This window comes from Phocoena sinus, chromosome 10 (assembly GCF_008692025.1).
Source record: "Phocoena sinus isolate mPhoSin1 chromosome 10, mPhoSin1.pri, whole genome shotgun sequence".
In the NCBI taxonomy this organism is placed as follows: domain Eukaryota; kingdom Metazoa; phylum Chordata; class Mammalia; order Artiodactyla; family Phocoenidae; genus Phocoena; species Phocoena sinus.
In genome coordinates, this window is record NC_045772.1 from 5168543 (window position 1) to 5182456 (window position 13914).

The 13914-nt window shown below is 58.3% G+C and overlaps 1 protein-coding gene across 1 annotated transcript in view; it reads left to right on the forward strand.

Annotated features, from left to right (window-relative positions):
* The window catches only part of SHISAL1 (shisa like 1), a 79571-nt gene that overhangs the window by 33738 nt on the left and 31919 nt on the right, over window positions 1–13914 (forward strand). The window contains exon 4 of the mRNA XM_032645415.1: window positions 8765–9082. Within this exon, the coding sequence (XP_032501306.1) occupies window positions 8765–9082 (318 nt within the window). The remainder of the gene's footprint in view (window positions 1–8764; window positions 9083–13914) is intronic.

The window sequence follows — 13914 nt, forward strand, 5'->3', positions numbered from 1 at the left end:
GGGTAGATGTATTTTTTTCATGGTAAGGAAAAATCCACTTGCAAGGAGTGTTTGTTGAGTGACTGTTGAAGAGATTAGTGGCACCGCTGGGAGTGGTGGGGTGGGGGTCTGAGCCTCCATCTCTCTGTCTGATATTGGGGCTTGGATGTTTTGCCACCATGCCATGCTCACTTGGGGGAAGTTGCCTCTTCCCTTTGACCAGGCAGGAGATGCAAATCCCTTGACTATCTTCTGAATCTCTCCTCCTCCCACCAAGGCCAGCTCCCCAGCCTTCCTTCCTCAAATGCACGGGTGCTTCCCCTGAATATCTTGCCATCTGCTCAGACCTCAGAATAATTCTGTGTGAAGTAGTTCAGCAAGTCTTTTCTGTCACGAGGACTGGAATCAAGCCTGGAACTTGACCCAAGCCTTTTATAAGACCAAAGACTAATTCCCTGAGGGAGGAGGGCGGTGCCAGGACTGGGGTTAGGACCCTGAAGCGTTGTCATTGCCAGCTGAAAGCCAGACAGAAGACGGAAGCTTGGCAAGACGGCCAGACTTCTCCAAGGCTCTGGCGACTGGTGTCTGGGCTCCTCGTTTTGAAGCCCACAGGTTTCTGTGATCTGCACGTTTACACGGGATTCACACGGAATTCTCCATCGTTAGGCACAGTGGGGTCCTGGCTGCAGATAGTAAAGAGTTGGACCACAAAACAGAGCCCTTCCCTGGGGAGGCATGGACGCATTGAGGAAGTTTAGCTTGGCTTTTATCCTGGCACCTCGGCAAGCATTTACGGAGCTAGCGGCATGGGGCCAGCTCTGTGCTCAGCCCTCTGAAGCCACTTAGCAGCCCACCCTTGGCCCCCTTTACACACAGGAAGGTGAGGCGTGGAGAGATTGATAACTTGCCCGACTGAGGCAGCCAGTCGGGGTGGAGCTGAGAGCCAGCCTGGGTCCAGAGCCGCTTTAATAAATCTGGGACTTCCACTGATGGAGGGCCTAGAGCGGGGACCCCCACCGCGGCCCGGTGGACACCTGGAGCCTAATCCTCCTTTCTGGGGGCTACTCTGTGCATTGCGAGACCCTGGCCACCATCCACTAGACGCTGAGCATGCCCCCTCCCCACTGACTGGCTGTGACAACCAACCGTGTCTCCTGACGTTGCCAAGCGTGGGGTGCGGGACTCTCCCGGTTGACAGCACTGCTCTGGAGGGATCCCTCCTGATTATTCTCCACCGAGCTTCCTGCCATCGCCCTTCCCACAGACGTGGATGGAGGCCCAGAAGAGCTGGGCTGAGCTCCTCTCCCAGGCTGTTCTGCTCTCCTGGGCTTCACGAGGGAGGCGTGGTACTTGGTGTCCTGTATCCGAAAGTGTTGAAGAGGGTGGGAGCCACACAGTCCAGAGGAATGAGCATTTCCAGACACAGTTCCCTGCAGCCTGAGTGTGAAATGCCAGGGGAACCATGGGGCAAGGCGGCGGGGGTTGCGGGATGGGGTGGGGCCTCGCGGACCGGGGGGCAGAGGAGGAGGGGCTTGGGCTTCCTCTTGAGGGTGGTGAGGGGCCCCGAGAGCTTTAAGCTGGGCTCGTGCTCACGGATGGTGCATGATACAAGGACCTAGGACACTGCAGAAGTCATGAGGATGACGTGGGCAAGACTGGGGCCCTGTGGAGAGGAGAGGCTGGGGTCACCCAGGAGACAGCCAATCCAGAGCTCAGATAAGAGGCCCCGGAGGCCCCCGTTTAGCTGCCTGAGCTGGGGCATCTTGGGGAGAAGGCCTGAGCCCAGGGAGCGGGGCCAGGGCCTTGCGTCCAGCCAGAGCTTGCGGCAGAGAGGGGACAACTGGAGGATGGGCCACTGGGTGTGGGAGGATAGGTTAGTGAATGGGTTGGGACAGGCCTGCCTGGCCAAGAGGTCCTGAGTGCTCCGGGTGTGTGAGGAGAGCCAGGTAAAGTCCACCTCTGGGACCGTCCTGCCCTTTGGAGCTCTGACCCTTCTGGGCAGGATGCCTTTGTTGTCTCATTAGTCCTCACAGCTACTCTGAGAGGAAGGAAGAAGGGGATGGGCCCAGGCAGGTGAAGTCACCTGTTCCACCCAGTCAAGGCCAAGGGACACCAGGGCCCTTGTTCCGGCCAGTGGGCCCTGCCACTCCCAGGTGCATCTAGAAAGCCAGGACTTGTCTGATGCTGGGGAATGTGCCAGACCTCAGCCAAGAGGCCAGGTGTTCCAATATCCCAGGAGGTTAGCGCCCACCGGCAGCCCATCTAGATGGACCAGCGCAGCTGTGACTCCCGTTGGGGCTTTGTGAAGATGCACGGGGCCTGTCAACAGCAAGGCTGCCTGACATTCGCCTGACCCGCCAGTGAATCAGCTGGGAGGCGGGGCTGGTGGCAGGGAAGAGGAGAGCGCTCCTGATGACTTATTTATTTGCGTCTCTCTGGAGGAACAGAATGGTCTGTTTTGGCTCTAGCTGCCTGGCAGAAAGGCGGACAGAGCTAGGGATGCAACCTCGCCAAGCCTGCCGCCACAGTGAGATGCCACTTCTAGCCACTTGGGCAGAGTCCCTGGTGTTCAGGAGTGTACTGCACACCCTCCCATGCCAGCTTCCGGCTGGGACGCCAGCAGCAGTGACCACCCAGGGCCCTGAGCAAGCAATGGCAGCATGTATCCAGGGCACAGGGTGGCACGGGGTATATGGGGTCAGCGGTCAGCTCTCTCTAGGGGCAGGGGACATCCCTCCGGCAGAGGTGGTATGGACTAGAGTCTCGTGCCGTGTGTGGGTCCTTCACCAGGCAGATGGGCTGCCAGGGGTGGGAACCTGGGACAGGAATGCTCAGAAGACAGAAGGGTCTTCAAGACCTCAAAGTGGGAAGTGATGGGTTGTCACTCTTCCCTCGGCCGCACTGAAACCTCTTTCCTCCAGTAGCTTTCCTTTGCCAGTACCCAGAGGTGCTCCAGCCACACCGAGAGCTGACATGTGGTGGTTGGCCAGGCCTGAGGACCTGAGAATCCCAGTACCCTGGGTCTCCTCTACCTGGGCCCGGTCCCGCAGGCCTTACATCACCGTCAAACATGCTTCAAGCTCTGAATCCAGCTCCCGAGTTGGGTCGGAAATTCCTGGATGTTCTTGTCAGTTGCTCAGCCCTATCAAGCCCTTTTAGGCGTGAAACATACCTACACACTGTCAGCCTTGTGACGCTCAAGAGGTTCTAGAATCCGTGAGGTTTCCTAATCTGAATACACCCCTCCAAGCCAGGGGAAGGGACATATATGAACGTTTGCGAGCATTTAGTGGAAGGCACGGGGCCTTACTTGCCCTGACTCCTTTAATCCGAGTAGAGGTATTTATGAAGAAGGTCCCGCTGGCCTCACTGCACCAGGGCTGAGGCTCAGAGAAGGTGAGAGCTTTCCTGTAGTCCTACTGCACACAAGTGGCTCAGCAGGGTTTGGGACCGGTGTGTGGGTCATCTGGGCTCAGTTAAGGAGCAGCCCCAGAGTCCCTGGGAGTCGAGACACAAAGGCTTATTTTTGTTTGTTTGTTTTGCGGTACGCGGGCCTCTCACTGATGCGGCCTCTCCCGTTGCGGAGCACAGGCTCCGGACGCGCAGGCTCAGCGGCCATGGCTCACGGGCCCAGCCGCTCCGCGGCACGTGGGATCCTCCCGGACCGGGGCACGAACCCGCGTCCCCTGCATCGGCAGGCGGACTCTCAACCGCTGCGCCACCAGGGAAGCCCCAAAGGCTTATTTTTGACTCACACCCCATGTCTTTCTTGGGTCACCTGGGGCTCTGGGCAGGGAGCATTCTGTGACCCGAGCTGATCAAGCAGTCCTCATCCAGAGCAGGATGTCCCCATGGGAGAGGGAAAAGAGCGATGGTGAAATTACAAGGTAACTCCTAAGCTTCCACCCAGAATCAGCCTGATACTTCTGCTGACGTTTTTTTTGGCCAAAGCACATCACTTGGCCAAGGCTGTTACCAGCAGGGCCGGGCCCTGTAAGCAGGCCTGCAGGGAGAACAGTGAATATTTTGGTATTAGTGGACGCTACTTCATTAGTCCCAAGCCCATGCTCCTCCACGGCACTGGACAACCTCAATCCTGCTGTGTGACCTTGGGCAAGTCACTTTGCCTCTCTGGGCCTAGATCTATTGAGCATTCCCTCTGTGCCTTAATCACAGGAGCCAGCACTCACTGGGTCCTTTCTCCTTCAGGCCCGTGTTATCTCATTAAGCCTCACAATTGCACCACCAAGGAGGGCATATTGTTATCCCCATTTTACAGATGAGGAAAGTAAAGCTCGTTTTCCCCAGATCACAGAGAAAGAATTTTGCTGAGCTGGGATTTGAATCCACACAGGCCTAATCTCTTGGGCCCAGAATTTAGTCACCAGGGTTATCAACTTGTCACACTGACTGACAGGCCCCCCTGTGAGCGGGTCCAGTTATTTTAGGTGAAGTTGGCTGAGGGGCCATGAACCATCTCCCAGCCAGCCTGGGCCCAGCTGTGAGCTCTGCCGCTGATGTTCCTTTCTGACAGGATGGCCTCAGGAACTCTGTCCTCCGTCCTCAACTGGGACTGCCTATGTGTGGCGATGGGACCTCCATCTGGCCTCCGCCCCGGCTGACATACCTGCTCCTGTCCCCGGGAGGTATTCAGTGACATTCCTCCATCAGAGAAGGTTTTGTTTACTGCTCGGGAAGCAGCAAAAGAATCTGAATCATTAAGTCTTCCAGAAGATACTGAAAAATTGCGATCTGTGGCTTTGGCTGGCTTCACATCTTGTCCCATAAAACAGCCTCTATTTTCTCTCCTGCCCTTTATAAAACACCCACACACACACTCAACAAAGACCCCTGCATCTGGATGAAATTAATTTCCAGATCACATTTTTAAATTAGATTAAAAAGACCAGAATGCTTCCAGCCAGGCAACCATGGAGAGGGCAGGCCCTGGAAGGCAGGGAACTGCCTGGAGACGGTGTCCATGGCCCAGGCTTCCCAGCCGGCTGCCACCTCCAGGGTGGCCTCCCGTGCAGGGCAGAGGGAGTCAGCAAAGGTGGCACCTCCTGCGGGTGTGCCCCTCCCTTCTCTGAGCTGGGGGGGGGGGGCGGGGTGTGGTGAGATCATGGCGGTGAGATCGGGGGGATGCTACCACCCCCCAAACCTCATGCCAGTTAGAGCAAGCTGGCTGCGGAGGCCTGCAGGCTCAGCAGTGCCCATGCACCCCGTGACGATGACACACTGAGATGCAGGATACTGTTGTTGGGGAGGTTGGGGCCTGTCCGCAATTCCTGGTAGAGGATGAGCCAGGACAAGTGGGCCAAGCAGATGTGGGGAATTCCTGCCCGGACATCTGTCTTAGACTTGACCTTGGGATTCCCCAAAACTCAGCACACTCTGAGGTCAGATGGACCTACGTGTACATCCCAGTGCGGCCACCGCCCAGCTGTGTAGCCTCTGGACACTGACTATGCCTCTCTGGGCCCCGTTTCCTCATCTGTAAATGAGGGATACTGGCTCCTAACTCACAGTATTGTTGCAAAGATTCGGAAACACAAGGCACGGGCACGTTGTGATTGCTAGTATCACTATTAACTACTAGAGAATACGCGTAGAGAAGGTAAAGTCTAGTGAGGAAGTTATTCCTATCAAGCCTGCCACTGACACCAGCTCGCTATAAGCACTCAATATATATTAGCTTAAGGAACATTGAAAGCAGCCCCAGGCCGAGCATTGAACTCTGACCCTGGCCCCAAGGAGCTCTGATCTCGAGGTGCAGACAGTCCTACAAGACAGCAAAGACAACACAATGTGTTCTGGGAAGCCCGGTGGCTTTGGGAGCCCAGGGGAGGGATTGAACTTAACATAGGACATCAGGGAAGGCTTCCTGGAGGGGTGATAGCTGCGCTCAGACATGGGGGCGGGGCCAGCTGCCTGCACAGGAGGTAGGGAGCAAGTTCCAGGCAGGGGAGCAGCACAGGCAAAAGCCTGGAGGCGGCTTGTCTGCCCAGAAAACATGGGTGGCGCCTGCCTTAGGCAGTATGGTGCAGCGGTTAGGAACGTGTGCTGTGGAGCTGGATTGCTGGGTTCAAATCCTGGCTCTGCCACTTAATGGCTGTGAGCTCTTAGACAGTCTCTGAATTCCTCTGAGCCTCAGTTTCCATCTCGGGGATGGGGATGATAGCAGTAATTTTTCTTCACTGTGTGTTTTGAGTGTCGTCGGATGAGCTAAGATGTGTAAAGCACTTAGAGCAATGCCCACCGGCTGCTGCTTCGCTAGCTGTTATTATTTCTTAGTCCTGATGGTTTAGGCCCAGCCGTGTCCAGCTCCCACCCCCAGCTGGCGTCGTGGACTCCCTCTCTCAGTGTGACAGCATCTGCCAACAGCTGCCCCTGCCTCTCCCGCCCCACTGGCTCCCTCAGCGCCCGCGGCTGCCGCCATGGGAACCACCAAGGAAAAGCCTGATGCTTAGAGCAACTCTGTGGGGGCAACAGAGGAGGTTGGAGAGGGGGTGCTGGGGAAAGCAGGGGTGCCAGGGGCCGAAGCCAGGCCCTCCTCCCCTGTCCACGTGGACTCCTGCCTCGGCGTGCCAGACAGGGCTGCTGGCCTCCGTTCCCTGGCAGGCATTCACACCTGGATATCTCCAAGTGAAGCTAGCTTCCCCTTGAAATGAGGCAGCTCGGGGGCTGGGTCGGGGGGCAGGGGCTGGCAGGCAGTCATTCACACCTTAGCATAAACAAGCCCCTGGGACGGCCGCGGGCCTCATGGAGGTGGTGGCTGGAGATGAAGCCGCGGAGGGATCCACGGTGCCGTGATGCGGAATTGTTGGGTTACTCGTTCCTCAAGCAGATACTAAGTCCTATGCACCTGCCAGTGCGTGCCTGCTTGCGGGACACACAGAACCTCCCCTGGAGGAGCCCCCAGCCAGTGTGGGGAAGGAGGGCGTTCCGGGCAGGGGGCACGTGTGGGCAAAAGTCAGCCTCCCCACCCAGCCTGGGCCCAGCCCTGGTAGGGGGCTGGAGGACCCAGAGGGGAGCGGCGCCCATCTCACTGCAGCGGCCAAGGCTGAGCAGGTGAACCCAGCTGGGAAGATGCAGAGTCTGGAAACCGAGACCGGGAGGGGCTTCATATCATCTCCTCCAGACCCAGAGACACACGGCATCCTCCCAGGCCACACGGCAAAGTGAGGCCAAGGAGAAACCAGAGGCAGGGCCTCCTGGCTCCAGACCCGTGTGCCGCAGCTTCAGACGGCATCCAGAGGCACCTCTCGAGGGGACCCAGGACACCCGGGAGCCTGTCTGCTGAGAGCCAGGGCGGGTCCCCCCAGGGGGCAGCGAGGCTGGACACTGGCTTTGCCTCGTCTTTGCCGCCCGCCAGCTCACACCCACCTGAACAGATGGCCGCAGCAGGGAGCCGGTGGAGGGGGCATCTGAGTGACTAATAAATCGGTCCCATAAACAGCCGCAGTCCTGGGCGAGCCCCGTGTGGAGCTCCGCTGGCCCCGCTGCAGTGGTGAAGCCAGGAAATGGCCCTCCCCGGGCGCCCGGGAGAGACTCAGACCCTGGCCTGGGCGGGAGGATATACCCGGACCATGCCAGCATGGCCCTGGCTGGTGCGGGGAGGGTTTGAGGGGCACTCAGGTCAGAGGAAGGGCCCAGCAGTTTCCAAGAGGCAGTGGGAGTCAGACTGGGGAGGAGGGAAGGCGGTGGGGGGACAGAAAGCAGTGGCTGGGCAGAAGGCGCAGTGTTCCAGTGAGCTCCTCAGGGGGTAGCCAGCTTCCCCTCACTAAGGGGCATTTGCAGCTCAAAACCAACCCCATCATCTCTGCTTCTGGAGGGCAGACTGGCCCTCAGCGTGGAAATGCTGGGTGAAGGAATAAAAGAACCGACGTCAGGGGGCCCTGAGACCCCAGCCGTGCAGCCTGGGGGTGCCTGGTGGAGAGCGCTGTCGGGGAGCGGCCTGAGGGTGGGTGTGAAAGGCATGTGACTGGTGGAGCAGATGCACCAGTGTCTGGTCCGTGGGGTGTGGGGAGGGCAGCTGAGCTGATGCCCTGACTCCTGGGCTTCCGAGGGAGGGAGCGTGATGGCGCAGGCTGGAAGGCAGCCGACCCCAGGTGGGACACGCCCTGGCTGATTCCCACGCAGAACTCGGGGGTGTGAGGTGGCCCAGTGTGGATGCCGAGGGGCAGGAACTTGGGTCAGTTTGTCCTCAGACAACAGACTTCCTGCATTTGCCCTGGGTCCAGAAAGATGGGGAGGGGAGGGGATGATGAGGGATGCAAGAGAGCCTCCTAGGTGGCGGGGGCGGCGTAAGCCAAGGCCAGGAGTGGGGGGCAAGCGGGAGGTACCCGCGGGAGACAGCTGGCAGGTCCGGGCGTAGCGCCCATGTCGGTGGGGGGGGGCAGGAAGGTGAAAGTAAGGGCCACCACAACGCAAGAGCCCTAGATGCCCAGCGGAAAATTTCTTCCATAGGGCCTAACAGGGTGAGGCCTCCTGGGCTCCCGGCCCAAGGACTTGGGGCCTTGGAGGCGATGCTCGAGGGACAGGCCGAGGGCAGTGGATTGCAGGCATCTGGGAGGGGCAAACAGGGCGGGTTGGGGAGAGGAAAGTGGGGAGTGGGCATGAGAAGAGGGAGCTAAGATCCCCTGCCCTCCAGAGGGGTTCACCTTCCTCTCGGAGACCCCGAAGTAGCCTCCGTGCCACGTTTTCTAATCAACCCCCCTGATTAACTCCAGCCCGGCGGGGCTGCTGTCCCGGCCTCTCTCAGCCCCTCTCTGTTTTCCCGCAGCAACTACACCGCCTTGTTGGGAGTGTGGATCTACGGCTTCTTCGTGTTGATGCTACTCGTCCTAGATCTTTTGTATTACTCGGCAATGAACTACGACATTTGCAAGGTTTACCTGGCACGGTGGGGCATCCATGGACGGTGGATGAAACAGGACCCCAGGCGGTGGGGGAACCCTGCCCAGGCACCCCGGCCAGGGCAGCCGGCCCTGCAGTCCCAGCCTCCCCCGGGTCCCCTGCCTCAAGGCCCCCAGGCTGTCCACACACTGCAGAGAGACAGCCACAGCCCACCGCTGATGAGCTTCCAGGGTTCGTCTGCCTGGTGAGTGGCTGCGATCTCTTGTCTTTGACGAGCTTGGAAAATACCAGATCATTATTGCTGCTGTGTTTGGCTTGTCAATTACCGGATGATTTGCTTATCATATTTGCCAAGAAAGATGTGAAGTGGCTCGTGGTAACAACGCGTGCCTGGACAGAAAAGTCGAAATGAAAGGTTGAAACAGAGCTTAGAAACAAAGCTTGCAAGTTTGTTTTGCTTAGATTCTGGTGTGAGAGCTGTTGCCACTGAGCATGAAGTGGAGTTGTGAGTTTCCTAGCTGCCAAGGCAAAAAGGGAAACTGGATGGCTTCCCAAGTTTTCACAGTCTGGTCAAAGGAAGCAAGTCAATCTGTCAGGGGCTGAGGGAGAAGCTTTTTTTGGCATGAAATTTGAAAATAAGCATATTTATTACTGGACTCCATGGTGCATGTATGTTGAGTCACAGAAAGGCATCTGAGGGCGATACAGGCAGGCTGCTCAGCGATGGCTCGGGGAAGGGAAGGAAGCCGGCCAGGGAGGTGGCATCTCGGCTGGCCTTATAGGGTGGTCACCCCCGCAGAGCCTGGTTACCCTACCCCAGGGGCGAGTTCATGATTTCCTGGAAAGGGACAGACTGCCGCTCTCACGTCTATCCATCTCCAGTCTGGTGGGAGGCAGAGAATAACCTAACCTGGGGGTCCCTGGGCGGTGCAGAGCTGGAGGGAGAGAGGAGGCATCTGTGCATTTTGAAGCAGGAACCTACTGTGTGACTGGCCAGCACCAAGAACAGGCATCAGCCCCTGGCAGGAGCCAGGCTGAGTGTAGATGCTCAAGTCCAGGGCTCAGGTGTAGGGCTCAGCTGCTCTGCAGGGGCTGAGCTGCAGCCATGGGCACACGGGGCACGGGGCACATCATCCCAGGACATCACAGTACTGAGCCCAGCCTGCAAGATCCAGTGCAAAAACCTACAACACAATGATCCCTGCCAAGCCATGAGTTTTGCAGGCAACCCAACCCAGGTTCAAGTCCCAGCTCTGCCAGTTACCAGCTCTGTAACCTCAGGCAACTCCTTCACCCTCTTAACCTTCCAATCCTGTGAAGCAGGGGAGAGTGAGAACGCACGCCCCCACCCCCCCCACCCTGGGATTGTCTTGAGGATCAAATAAAATGCCTGGCACATAGTAGGTGCTCAGTTAACCATTGCTCCTTCCTTGCAGGAGACGCAACCAAGCTAGTTCATGATCGTCTAAGTAGCTAACAGATAGTGACCTTTTCAATAATGAATGACTTAAATAATTAATAAGATACACTTAAATCAGCTTGTGCTTACTGATCTAATAATTGCCCCAACTGTCATGCAGGAGGCAAAGACGCAGCCTTGCTCAGCTCAGCTGGACAAATGTGGACTGAGCCGGTCCTCTGGGCGGGGCCCCCGAGCCAGGCTTCTGGTGGTGTGGAGGTGATGGGTGGAGGAGAGGCTGCTCTTCACCTTGAGGAGGGGAGAGGGGACACACAAGCCCACCCAAAGCTACAGACCATGAAACAGCTGTTGGCTCTGCCCCAAAGGTGTGGTCTCCTGAGATGTGAGTCTCGCACAGCAGACACACCTGGGGTGCTTGTCAAAATAAATTCCTGGGTCTCAGCCAGAGCCTCCTAACCAGGAATCTCTGGGGGTGATGCCTGTAGGCACTACAGTTTGAGAACCACTGGAAAAGTTCATTACCAGGAGCCAAGTGTTTTGAGAGCTGAGACTCTACCATGTAAACGAAGGTGCTCCCCAGCCCCTGCCGTGTTTCTGACAAGACGGTGATGTGAGCCAGCCCTTAGGGGCTGTTGCCGTCCTGCCTGCAGAACCCGCGGTGGTTTGCTTGCATGGAAAGGGACCACGCTGGTCCATTTCTGAGTCGCTGCGTCTGGTCCTAACAGTTCTCAGTGTCCCTTGCTGTTAACCGTTGCCTGTCTCTGAGGTCTCCCCCTTTCCATATTGCACACGTCGTGCACCTCCTGTGTACCAGGCCCTGTGCTGTGCGATCCAGATGGGGTTTAAGGACATCAGCTATGGAGGGGAAGGGGGCATGCAAGCTCGTTGGCATTGCACGTGAAGTCTGGGTTCATGGCACCTTCATGAGAGGCTGGGCTCCCAGCCCATGGGCTCTGCCCTCTGTCCAGATGGTTTCATTTCTGAGCTCAGAGCCTCTTTGTGTCCTGGTTCTCATAGAGGCAGACTCAGAACGGGGTTTCCATCACCATATGAGTCTCCGTACAAGAACAAGCATCAGGAACGTGCCAGGATGCGATGGGGGTTAGGGGATCCCCAGGTGCCGCCCAGATCCCATCCTGCCCTCCACGCTGTGTGTGACCTTGGGCCGGGGACTTCCTGCTTGGGCTTCCTTTTACCAGCCGAAGGGAGAGGGGATGGACTTTGAGACCAGAGCAGACCTTCACCTCGCTAGGCCTCCTGGTGGGCACCCATGGTTCCAGTAACATCTGCTGAGCACTTGCTGTGTTCCGGGCCCTGTTGGCACGCCTTCATTCTCACTATGACCCCCGGGGGCGAAGTGCTGGAAGCACGGAGAAGCTTTCTGGAGGAGCCCAGCCAGTAGGGTCAGTACGTGATGGGGGTGGAGGGGGGTGAACAGCTGGCTCCAGCTCCTGCCCCACTGCCCCTTGCTTCCAGCTCCGCGCCCTCTGTGGCGGCAGGAATCCCTCCCCTTCCCGAGTGTGTACCTGTCTTCCCTGACATTGTTTGGTTTGGCTGAAGTTTCCCAAGCAGCCACTACCCCACCCTGGCTCTGTGCGGGGTGCTGGGGACACAGAAGCAAGCGGCGCAAGCGAAGACCTGGGTAATCGTCACAGGACGAGGGGTACAGCCCGGGGGGGGGGGCGCAGGCGGGATGAGGGGCTCAGCCAGGCCGTGGGCCCAGCAGCCTGAGGTTAAACAAGCCTTGCCTTGTGGACAGGAGCGGAGGTGGGGCTTCTCAGGCAGGTGGAGGTCTGAGACCAGGTGCGCTGGTGGGTGTGGTCATGCGTGATGTCAAGCTGGGGGTGGGGGGAGGGTGGAGAGTCGGGACAGCAGGGTTGTAAATCAGTGTTTCTCCCGGAACAAGAGCTATAGCGTCTGCGCTGCTTTACTACTAATTGTCACTTGGATCTTCCCCGCCCCCCGGCCACGTCGCTGAGATGCGTCTCATTGAGAACGGATCCCCTCAGCCGCTCCCCAAGGGCCTCTCTCTCTCTCTCTCTCCCTCCCTCCCTCCCTCCCTCCTCTCTCTCTCTCTCTCTCCCTCCCTCCCTCCCTCCTCTCTCTCTCTCTCCCCCTCCCTCCCTCCCTCCTTTCTCTCTCTCTCTCTTTCTCTCTCTCTCTCCCTCCCTCCCTCCCTCCCTCCTCTCTCTCTCTCTCCCCCTCCCTCCCTCCCTCCTTTCTCTCTCTCTCTTTCTCTCTCTCTCCCTCCCTCCCTCCCTCCCTCCTCTCTCTCTCTCTCCCTCCCTCCCTCCTTTCTCTCTCTCTCTCTTTCTCTCTCTCTCTCCCTCCCTCCCTCCCTCCTCTCTCTCTCTCTCCCTCCCTCCCTCCTTTCTCTCTCTCTCTCTTTCTCTCTCTCTCCCTCCCTCCCTCCCTCCTCTCTCTCTCTCTCTCTCTCTCCCTCCCTCCCTCCTCTCTCTCTCTCTCTCTCCCTCCCCTCTCTCTCTCTCTCTCCCTCCCTCCTCTCCCTCCCTCCCTCCCTCCCTCCCTCCCCCCCCCCCCTCTCTCTCTCTCCATATTAGGTGGATGATCTCGGCTTCTCCAGCTCCTGGAGGCTTCTCCATTCTTGGCCCAGGGCCCAGCTTCTTCCCTGGGGAGAAGGATCAGAGTTCTCCCTCTTGGAAGAGGGGCCGGGGAGGAGGAGGGTTGCATATGCACTCAGCACCTTGGTTCCTGGAGTCCCCATCACGAGGTGCATTCCTCTTCTGGGGTCTCCATATGCCTGTTTTGAGCCCTTATTTGGCGATGGGGAATTCTGGAGCCAAGATCCAGCCCTGAACGACTCCAGGGGAGACTGAGGCAGGAGGCTTATCATAGGCACCCCGGAGGGGAGACCCAAGGATGCTGCAGCTGCCCCGGTCCAGCGGCTGGGAGCAGGTACTAGACCTGGATGCCTGGCAGTGGACTGGGCTGACCTCGGCGCCCCCAGCTGAGTCCTGTGAGGGGCCAGGTACCTAGCAGGGCTCAGCGAACACTCAGAAACCCACGAAGGAGGCTGTGGGCGCTGCCCCCTGCACCCTCCTCCAGGCAGCCGGCATTGATCTACTTAGTGTCAGGCGCTCAGGGCACAGAGACACAGAAAGAAACAAGATGGGAGGACAGGAAGCGGACGGCAGTAGCCGTTGCTCAGTGCCGACCATGTGCCAGGCACCCACACCGGCTCCGTCAGCCAGGTGGGCACCGCTCGGCCATAAAGCCATCAGCCTTCTTAAGGGGATGTTTTTAGCGCTATCATCACCGTGGGCGTTATCAGAAGCAGCACGTGTGCTGGAGCCGGGACTCAGACGGCCCAGGTTCGAGGCCCACCTGTGCCACTCGGAGGCTCTGCGACCTTGGGCAGCCCGTTCCACCGGCCCCTGCCTCGGTTTCCCCATGTAAGCACCAGGGGTCATAATCATCCTGAGAATTAAACGGGCTGATCCTTGTACAGGCCTGGTACCTGGTCCTCAAGTGCCGGTGATTCTTGAGATCATTTCACGTTTGGGTAAATAAACGTGGTAGGGGTCCTGCCCTGCCAGGGTTGATGGGGGAGGGGCGGGAACAGCATTCACCCTGTGCCCCACAGAGGCCAGCCACATGCTGCTTGTTCTGTAGGGCTGTTGAGCCCCATTTTCAGA